This window comes from Oncorhynchus tshawytscha, linkage group LG08, assembly GCF_018296145.1.
Source record: "Oncorhynchus tshawytscha isolate Ot180627B linkage group LG08, Otsh_v2.0, whole genome shotgun sequence".
Lineage (NCBI taxonomy): Eukaryota > Metazoa > Chordata > Actinopteri > Salmoniformes > Salmonidae > Oncorhynchus > Oncorhynchus tshawytscha.
In genome coordinates this window covers 11327693-11338319 of record NC_056436.1, presented here as the reverse complement: position 1 = coordinate 11338319, position 10627 = coordinate 11327693, and the positions used below count along the sequence as shown (strand labels likewise).

The following is a 10627-nucleotide window of genomic DNA, read 5'->3' as shown; positions in this document are numbered from 1 at the left end:
GACAGAGCAACAGCGCAGGGTGGACATTTGTCAGTGAGACTAGATTACCATCTAGTGGCCAAAACAAACTGTCACAGTGGAACGGTGCTATGAGGTCATTCACATACACACACGCACACACACACACACAAACACACACACATATGCACACACACATATACACATAAACACACACACACATACGCATACATACACACACACATAAACACACACAGATACGCACACATGCACACACACGCACACATACACATAAACACACACACATACCCACACACATAAACACACACACATACACATAAACACACACAGATACGCACACATGCACACATACACACACACACACTGATATGAATGTATTGCCCTTGGGCCAGTCATTGTTTCAACTCGTTGACAGAGCAGCGATACCCCACTACAGCCTCCTACAGCCTCCTACAGCCTCCTACAGTCTCCTACAGCCTCCTACAGCCTCCTACAGTCTCCTACAGCCTCCTACAGCTTCCTACAGTCTCCTACCACCCCTACAGCCGCCTACAGTCTCCTACAGCCTCCTAGTCTCCTACAGCCTCCTACAGTCTCCTACAGTCTCCTACAGCCTCTTACAGTCTTCTACAGTCTCCTACAGCCTCCTACAGTCTCCTACAGCCTCCTACAGTCTCCTACACCAAGCTTTCCCAGAGACAAGTAGGCTAAAACATATCCCAAAAGGAAATCAGTATATGTTGTCTAGTCAAACGTGACATTATAAACAAAGGTGATTGTTTTCGTGTCCGTTCTAAATGAAGTGTAGGTATTGGACCAATGTAGCCTGCCTGTGAGACTGTATGAGTGACCTACTGATAGAAACCATGTGGATGATACCATTCCACCAGCTCCACTCCAGCCTTTACCACGAGCCCGTCCTCCACCAACCTGCTGTGAGACTGTATGAGTGACCTACTGATAGAAACCATGTGGATGATACCATTCCACCAGCTCCACCCAGCCTTTACCACGAGCCTGTCCTCCACCAACCTGCTGTGAGACTGTATGAGTGACCTACTGATAGAAACCATGTGGATGATACCATTCCACCAGCTCCACTCCAGCCTTTACCACGAGCCCGTCCTCCACCAACCTGCTGTGAGACTGTATGAGTGACCTACTGATAGAAACCATGTGGATGATACCATTCGACCAGCTCCACTCCAGCCTTTACCACGAGCCCGTCCTCCACCAACCTGCTGTGATCTACATACTCCTCACCTGATTCTAGGCTGATTTTGAAAAGGGGAAAAACCAGCTACTACCTTTCTTATGTGGTCTTTTTCTCCGTGAGCAAATACATGTTGCAACGTCAAGTATTAGAATAAAATATTCCAGGGCATATTTTTAAATGATAAACTGGGTGGTTCGAGCCCTGAATGCTGATTGGTTGACAAACGTGGTATATTTAAGCAATAAGGCCTACAGTTTGTACACGAGAGTGAAAGAGAGGCATCGGGGGAAGAACACTGAAGAACAGTAGGAACCCAGCTGCACACACACACTATCTAATCCCGCCTGATTTGTGCCTAGTCAGCTGCAGCTACGTGGCGTCTCAGGTATAGGACGTAGAGAGAGAGAGCTCCCGCGATACCGTACTGACCAGCGCAGACACGTCCTCGCCTCGGTTTCCACGTGGATGCTGTCCTTTGACCAAAACAGATGCCAGTTCGATTACTTTCAAAATTCATCCTTCTTTCATTTTATTACTTTTATAATTCCTCCTCTACATGAGGATATTTATTATCTAAAGTTAACAAAGCTAGATATATGTAATCAGGGGCTCCATATAGCTTCCAACTCTCCTGTCTTGTCAGATGAGTGATTACTTTAAAGAAAGGGAGGAAGAAAGGATGTCTTTTTTATTATTCGCCGCGGCCCAGGCCTCTCGCGGCTGCGCAGTTTAGTGTAGATCTTACCAGAGGGCGAGTGGGTTGGGCTGAATGGTAGAATCTTCCGCTATGAAATCACAATCGGAATTGACAACAGGACGTTAGGATGCGTTTGTTTTTCTACTCATCAAACAGGCCAACAGGTAGGATATGAAAACATTGCGATGTACGATTGCAATAATTTAGCCCAATGCATCATAACTGATAGATTACATTTTGAGTGAGAGATTGATACTTTTGTAGCACCAGATGGGTGAAATGTTGCAGCATTAGCATCACTATAGCTGTGTGGGAATAATGGAAGTGTTTTAAATCATTGCTATACGGTATGATGATTATTTCTCAGAACCTACGGTTATTACACATTTGTTCCAGAATAACATTTCAACATGTTTTAATAAGTAAATTATTATGGGTAAATTATTAAATGTTATATACAACACGCCTACAATGTTCAATGTCGGACCTGTCGAGCCTGAAGAATGATAGCGACATTGCTTGTTGCGCTTGCAGGTGCGTCGTTAGAGTCTGGCGCGGACATGCTGGTGACAGGTATGCTATCCCTGCTCCTGCTCGCGCACCAGTGTGTGTCCGCGCCACAGGTGCCCGAGGACCAAAGGTAGGCCCTGACACACACACACACGCGCGCACGCGCAATGAAAGTATAGAGCAGAGATAATTTGGCATCAAGGTTTTAAAATTACCAGCTCAAAATCCAAACGGGTTAAAAGTGGATTTTCCAGCAGGGTGACTTTTCCAGTTTAATTTATGTTACGTTTTGTCGTGCTTTTGTTGTTTATATTTCTTGGTGAACTTGTCAGACAACAGACTACACTGTATGTACTGTTCCTGTATGTGAGTTTACATCACAACCGCCTCTGAGGTGTGACCGGGTGGTTGGTTGCTAGAAAAATAGTGGGCACTGAGCAGACAGTCAATGCCAGCTAGCCTTGTACATTACTGGTTCATTTATTTTTCAGGATATTTATCTAGACCTGTGATCAGAGCTAGAAATGTAGGCTATACTGTTGCACTGTCTTTCAGGTTATGTAGGAATAACAGAAACAGGAAGTATGATGTTAAGGAAACACTCAGGTGAGGCCACTGGATTACATCACAACATGTCCCTGGCTGGTAACAACAACAGAGAGAGATATGTGTCAGAGTTCAGAGGGAGCCTGTTTATGTATCACTTCAGGTGTAGGTCAAAGGGAAACTTTCCCTGCACTTAATACTAGCCATAAAACCAACACTGATCATTTCTGTTATCACCCTTCTCTCTCTCTGTCTCTTTCTCTCTCTCTGTGCATGTCTCTGTCTCCCTCTCTCTCTCTCTCTCTCTCTCTCTCTCTCTGTGCGTGTCTCTGTCTCTGTCTCTGTCTCCCTCTGTCTCTCCCTCTGTCTCTCCTTCTGTCTCTCCTTCTGTCTCTCCTTCTGTCTCTCCTTCTGTCTCTCCTTCTGTCTCTGTCTCTCTCTCTCTCTCCTTCTGTCTCTGTCTCTCTCTCTCTCTGTGTGTCCCACAGAGTACAGTCAGTAGGAGCCCTTCCCCCTTTCACACTGGCCAATCCCTTCGGCTCTGGAGAGGAGGACCGCAGGTTAGTGGCATCTTTTACTTTAAAACCCTTTATTCCAGCTAGGGGCCAACTCTATTAAATACAGGTTGAAGCAGGGAAAGAGAGCTAGTGGGTGTGCAGGGTTTTGCTCCAGCCCGTATTTAACCATTTTTTAAAATGTCTTTATTTAAGCAGGGAAATCCTGTTGAGACCAAGGCCTCTTTTCCTAGGGAGCCCTGCATGTACACAATCATACAAATGTGAAATATTGACAAATATAACGCAGTTATCAAATTACAAAATACAATCAGAAAAAATAAACCCATTCTTCAGGTAAAAGGCCATGAATCAGCCATCTGAATGTCCCTAGTGGTACCAAAACATAACATTGTTGAGAGTTCTGGAGATTATTCCACAAGTAAGGTGCAAAAAAAACTAAAAAGCAGATTTTTATAACTCAGTGGAGATGGAAGGGATGTGCAGAGTTATCTGTCCCTGAGACCGGGTCCGTCCCTGAGACCGGGTCCTTCCCTTATACCGGGTCCTTCCCTTATACCGGGTCCGTCCCGGAGACCGGTGACATGATCACCGTGGGCACCATCCAATGTACATACAGAGCATTCGGAAAGTATTCAGACCCCTTGACTTGTTCCACATTTTGTTACGTTACAGCCTTATTCATCAATCTACACACAATAGCCCATAATGACAAAGAAAAAACAGGTTTTTAAGATTTTTTTGCAAATGTATAAAAAACTAAACTGAAATATCAAGTTTACATATGTATTCAGACCCTTTACTCAGTACTCTGTTGAAGCACCTTTTGCAGTGATTACAGCCTTGAGTCTTCTTGGGTATGACGCTACAAGCTTGGCACACCTGTATTTGGGGAGTTTCTCCCATTCTTCTCTGCAGATCATCTCAAGCTCTGTCATGTTGGATGGGAAGCGTTGCTGCACAGCTATTTTCTGGTCTCTCCAGAGATGTTAGATCGGGTTCAAGTAAGGGCTCTGGCTGGGCCACTCAAGGACATTCACAGACTTGTCCCGGTCATTGTCCTGTTGGAAGGTTAACCTTCACCCATCTGTACTCTCTGTACATTGCGCCGTTCATCTTTCCCAGGTCTCCCAGTCTCTGCTGCTGAAAACCATTCCCACAGCATGATGCTGCCTCCATCATGCTTCACCATAGGGATGGCGCCAGGTTTCCTCCAGACGTGACGCTTGGCATTCAGGCCAATGAGTTCAATCTTGGTTTCATCAGACCAGAGAATCATGTTTATTATGGTCTGAGAGTCCTTTTTGGCAAACTCCAAGCGTGCTGTTATGTGCCTTTTACTGAGGAGTGGCTTCCGTCTGGCCACTCTACCATAAAAGCCTGATTGTTGGAGTGTTGCAGAAATGGTTGTCCTTCTGGAAGGTTCTCCCATCTCCACAGAGGAACTCTGGAGCTCTGTCAGAGTGACCATCGGGTTCTTGGTCACCTCCCTGACCAAGGCCCTTCTCTGATTGGTCAGTTTGGCCGGGCGGCGAGCTCTAGGAAGAGTCTTTTGTCTTTGTTTCCAAACTTCTTCCATTTAAGAATGATGGAGACCACTGTGTTCTTGGGGACCTTCAATGCTACAGACTTTTGTTGGTACCCTTCCCCAGGGGATCTTATATAGACAGGTGTGCCTTTCCAAATCATGTCCAATCAATTTAATTTACCACAGGTGGACTCCAATCAAGTTGTAGAAACATCAAGGATAATCAATGGAAACAGGAGACACCTGAGCTCAATTTTTTATTTTTAATACATTCACAAAATAATTCTTAAACATGTTTTCACTTTTTCATTGTGGGGTATTGTGGGTAGATTGATGATATGTATCAATTTTAGAATAAGGCTGTAACATAACAAAATGTGGAAATACTTTCTAAATGCATAAATCATCAGATACATTTTTTAACAATTATTTTTGGAAAATAACATATATTTAGTTTTACCTGCATTAAGTTGTAATTTCATTTTTTTTAAAAGGGCAGTTCTGAAAGCCTTTTCAACCGAAGGGGCAACAAGAATACCAAGTATCATCCACATACAAGTGGTTACAATTTCTTACAGGCAAATAATATTGTTTATATAGATAGTAAAAAGTACAGGGACCATAATTGATCCTTGTGGGACACCTTTAGTAATATCAAGGTAACCTGATGAAATATATTGTGTCCTTGTCTGTCAAGTAGTTTTCAAACCAATTGCAGGCTGCCTGACCGAGGCCAATTTCAAACAGTCTACTAATTAGTAATGGGTGGTCAAACATTTCCGTTATTCACAGAGCTGTAGTGATACTAATGCTGGCAACATTGTATCCATCTGGTGCAACAAAAATCATTTAAAAAAGTTGACTAAGTTTGACAAAAAACCACCTGGAAGCACCTGGATTATCATCAATAATGTTCTATGGACAGATGAGTCAAAAAAATCTTAACTTTTGGATGAGATGGGTCCCGCTATGTCTGGTGAAAACCAAACACTGCATTCCACAGTAAGAACCTTATACCAACCGTCAAGCATGGTGGTGGTAGTGTGATGGTTTGGGGATGTTTTGCGGTTTCAGGACCTGGACGATTTGCCTTGAAAGAAGGAACCATTAGGTCTGCTGTACAAGGTGGTGTCACAGTCAAAGTTCAGACCGATTTGAGATGTTGTGGCAGGACATGAAACAAACAGTTCATGCTTGAAAACCCACAAATCCCGCTGAGTTAAAGCTGTTCTACATGGAAGAGTGGGCCAAAATTCCCCCACAGAGATGTGAGAGTCTGATCAACAACTACAGGAAGCAGTTTGGTTGGAGTCATTGGAGCTAAAGATGGCACAACCAGTTATTCAGTGTAAGGGGGCAATTACTTTTTCACACAGGGGCATTGGGTGTTGCATAACTTTGTTTTTGATATAAATGAAGGAAGTATGTAATTGTTGTGTTATTTGTTCACTCAGGTTCCCTTTATCTAATATTAGGTTTTGGTTGAAGATCTGATAACATTCAGTATCAGAAATAGAGAGGATTATAAAGGAGGAAAATACTTTTTTACAGCACCGTATATTCTGGACTCTGACATCGCTCTGATCTTTATTGTTTTGTGTATGTATATATGTATATGTATATATATGTATATGTATATATGTATATGTGTATATATATACAGTGCCTTGCGAAAGTATTTGGCCCCCTTGAACTTTGCGACCTTTTGCCACATTTCAGGCTTCAAACATAAAGATATAAAACTGTATTTTTTTGTGAAGAATCAACAACAAGTGGGACACAATCATGAAGTGGAATGACATTTATTGGATATTTCAAACTTTTTTAACAAATCAAAAACTGAAAAATTGGGCGTGCAAAATTATTCAGCCCCTTTACTTTCAGTGCAGCAAACTCTCTCCAGAAGTTCAGTGAGGATCTCTGAATGATCCAATGTTGACCTAAATGACTAATGATGATAAATACAATCCACCTGTGTGTAATCAAGTCTCCGTATAAATGCACCTGCACTGTGATAGTCTCAGAGGTCCGTTAAAAGCGCAGAGAGCATCATGAAGAACAAGGAACACATCAGGCAGGTCCGAGATACTGTTGTGAAGAAGTTTAAAGCCGGATTTGGATACAAAAAGATTTCCCAAGCTTTAAACATCCCAAGGAGCACTGTGCAAGCGATAATATTGAAATGGAAGGAGTATCAGACCACTGCAAATCTACCAAGACCTGGCCGTCCCTCTAAACTTTCAGCTCATACAAGGAGAAGACTGATCAGAGATGCAGCCAAGAGGCCCATGATCACTCTGGATGAACTGCAGAGATCTACAGCTGAGGTGGGAGACTCTGTCCATAGGACAACAATCAGTCGTATATTGCACAAATCTGGCCTTTATGGAAGAGTGGCAAGAAGAAAGCCATTTCTTAAAGATATCCATAAAAAGTGTCGTTTAAAGTTTGCCACAAGCCACCTGGGAGACACACCAAACATGTGGAAGAAGGTGCTCTGGTCAGATGAAACCAAAATTGAACTTTTTGGCAACAATGCAAAACGTCATGTTTGGCGTAAAAGCAACACAGCTCATCACCCTGAACACACCATCCCCACTGTCAAACATGGTGGTGGCAGCATCATGGTTTGGGCCTGCTTTTCTTCAGCAGGGACAGGGAAGATGGTTAAAATTGATGGGAAGATGGATGGAGCCAAATACAGGACCATTCTGGAAGAAAACCTGATGGAGTCTGCAAAAGACCTGAGACTGAGATGGAGCTTTGTCTTCCAACAAGACAATGATCCAAAACATAAAGCAAAATCTACAATGGAATGGTTCAAAAATAAACATATCCAGGTGTTAGAATGGCCAAGTCAAAGTCCAGACCTGAATCCAATCGAGAATCTGTGGAAAGAACTGAAAACTGCTGTTCACAAATGCTCTCCATCCATCCTCACTGAGCTCGAGCTGTTTTGCAAGGAGGAATGGGAAAAAATTTCAGTCTCTCGATGTGCAAAACTGATAGAGACATACCCCAAGCGACTTACAGCTGTAATCGCAGCAAAAGGTGGCGCTACAAAGTATTAACTTAAGGGGACTGAATAATTTTGCACGCCCAATTTTTCAGTTTTTGATTTGTTAAAAAAGTTTGAAATATCCAATAAATGTTGTTCCACTTCATGATTGTGTCCCACTTGTTGTTGATTCTTCACAAAAAAATACAGTTTTATATCTTTATGTTTGAAGCCTGAAATGTGGCAAAAGGTCGCAAAGTTCAAGGGGGCCGAATACTTTCGCAAGGCACTGTATGTGTGTGTGTGTGTGTGTGTGTGTGTATGTATGTATGTATGTGTATATATATATATATATATATATATATAAACAATACCCACAAAAACAAAAAATATCAGTATAGTATTACTGTACTGTTGGAGTGAGAATCATAAGCATTTCGCTGCACCTGCGTTATCTGCAAAATATGTGTAGGTCATGTGACCAATAACATTTGATTTTGATTGGATTATGCGACTCATATTGCTGGAAGAGAACCTCTGTATTCAGCAGTAGTTGGGATGAATTCCATCCTCACTGAAACAATCTCTTCACAGAGAGTTTGTTTGTAAAATCTTGATACAAATCTAGACTAGATTACATTGGTACTTTCTGTACCGTGAAGTACCGTGCTACCCAGTCAGGTGGGCCTGCGGTTGAACCTTCTAACCCTTGACCTCTAACCTCTGTGTATGTCAGGCTGCTGCAGAGCTACATCAAGGACAACGTAAAGGAGGGACATGGAGGACCGGATAACACCTGGGAACAAGGTAAAAACACACACACACAAAAAAGAAAAAGAAATCAGTGACATTATTAATTAATCATCTTCCTATTTCCTGCTGGTCAGAGGTGTTCTTCCTGTTCAGTCTCCATGACTACGACCGCAGCGGTCACATGGACGGCCTGGAGATAATGAAGCTGCTCTCTGAATATAACTCCCACAATGCACCTGGAGAACAGTCAGCTGAGACGGTGAGGTGTGTGTGTGTGTGTGTGTAGACATAAACATCTATAGAAAATCTCTTCAGTGTTGTAGTTAGGACATATATTGTACTGACTTACATAATTCTGTCCTGATCATAAAGTCAGTTGATGACCAGCTAGCTAGCATGACATAGTGTTAGAGGGGTTTGTATATCAGGATGCACATACATCATGTAGCCTGTACTGTTGTCTAAATATAAAGATTGGGTTACTGTAGGACTTGCTGTTGCTCAGCGTAACTGAATATACACTCTGAAGCTGACTGTAGTGTTGCACTTAGTTAATCTGCACCCTAGGCCAATGCTTGTGTGTGTGTTTTTCAGGTGGTGGCCATGGTAGACTTTCTCCTGCAGACTCAGGATCTAAACCAGGACGGTCTAATAGCTCCCCCTGAGCTTCTCTCTCCTCCCAAACTACAACAGCCAGACTCTAACTCCCAGGGTGCACCTGAACAGGAAGGGGGTGTAGATGTGAAAGAGGGAGTCAACGTTGAGGAACCAAAACAAGAGGCAGAGCAGGAAGAGGAAGCAGAGGAACGGCTCATTGAGGAAGACTCAAGGCCAGGAGATGGACAGTAAATTAGGACATGCTATACAGGAAAAGGCAAAAGGACCACATATCCCATAGGCCACTGCTGCTGATCATGAGCAACAAAGGCCTGCTCCTGTACTACATCAGGGGCAACTTGAGATGTAAACACAATTATAAATACACAAACAGCACTCCAGCACAACTATAATACTTCCAGAGAGTTGGTCAGCCAATAGCAGGAGCCTGTTCACGGACATGTAGAGTTACCCAATCACAGCCGCTCATCCCCCTTTGAGGGTCTTGTTTCAGTTCAAAGCTGATGGATTGTCTGCTTTTTTTGGTACGTCAGCAATATTGTTTAAGCTGCTATTACATTTCATCATTGCTCTTCTGAACAAGAAACTCAGGTTTGAAATGTGTTCTGTGCCAAAAGATACTATGCCTTACTGCTAAATAGCAGCGTGGCCATTTGGTTTTCATATACTTTTTGCAGTAAGTAGTTACCCTGTTGAAGCAATCCAAATTAAGCCATACATTAGAATGAATAATTTGAAAAGTTCAGGAATACATCAAGTGCAATTCCTTTCAACAATACTTGGGAGTAAAAGTATTCCCCTTCCCAGAATACACTGCAGCTCATCCCCCCATGGATGCAAAAGGTATGGACAGAGTTAAGAAATGTGGAAAATCCCTGAAGCTCATGATTTGGCCTCATTACTGCATTTGAGGGACATTTACCTGAGCTACCAGTAAAACAAAAACCTTGGTCCCGTATGCCACCTGCAAACTAAAACTTGAGTTGTACAAATACTTTTGCTTCCCTGTACAGCCCCAATGCAGAGTTGCCCCCCCTTCTCCCAGAGTTCCTTTCAAATCCATGAAGGGAATGAATAAATACACACGTTGGGGAGAAGGGTCATCTACAATTTATGCTAGGATGTTTTGATTTCATGTAATAAAAAATAAATTTTTGGAATTTAACAAATTAATATTTGGTTTGCTGTACATTTTCCTGAATTGCAGGTTTGTATATTTAAGACTAAACAAAATAAAGCTAAAACGAATGCTAACTTTACTGTGTAG

At 42.5% G+C, this 10627-nt stretch overlaps 1 protein-coding gene across 2 annotated transcripts; it reads left to right on the top strand.

Annotated features, from left to right (window-relative positions):
• The first annotated feature begins 1903 nt into the window (after positions 1 to 1903).
• Positions 1904 to 10614, top strand: LOC112260914 (cell growth regulator with EF hand domain protein 1). 2 transcript variants are annotated; one of them, XM_024436293.2, is made up of 6 exons: positions 1904 to 2056; positions 2427 to 2532; positions 3437 to 3508; positions 8726 to 8796; positions 8877 to 9001; positions 9337 to 10614. In XM_024436293.2, the coding sequence occupies exons 1-6, from the start codon at positions 2020 to 2022 to the stop codon at positions 9589 to 9591; spliced, it is 666 nt and encodes a 221-aa protein (XP_024292061.1). In that variant the 5' UTR covers positions 1904 to 2019; the 3' UTR covers positions 9592 to 10614. The 2 variants fall into 2 exon arrangements, with proteins under 2 accessions (XP_024292061.1, XP_024292062.1); XM_024436294.2 differs by having other exon boundaries at positions 8877 to 9006; positions 9337 to 9490.
• Positions 10615 to 10627: the final 13 nt, after the last annotated feature.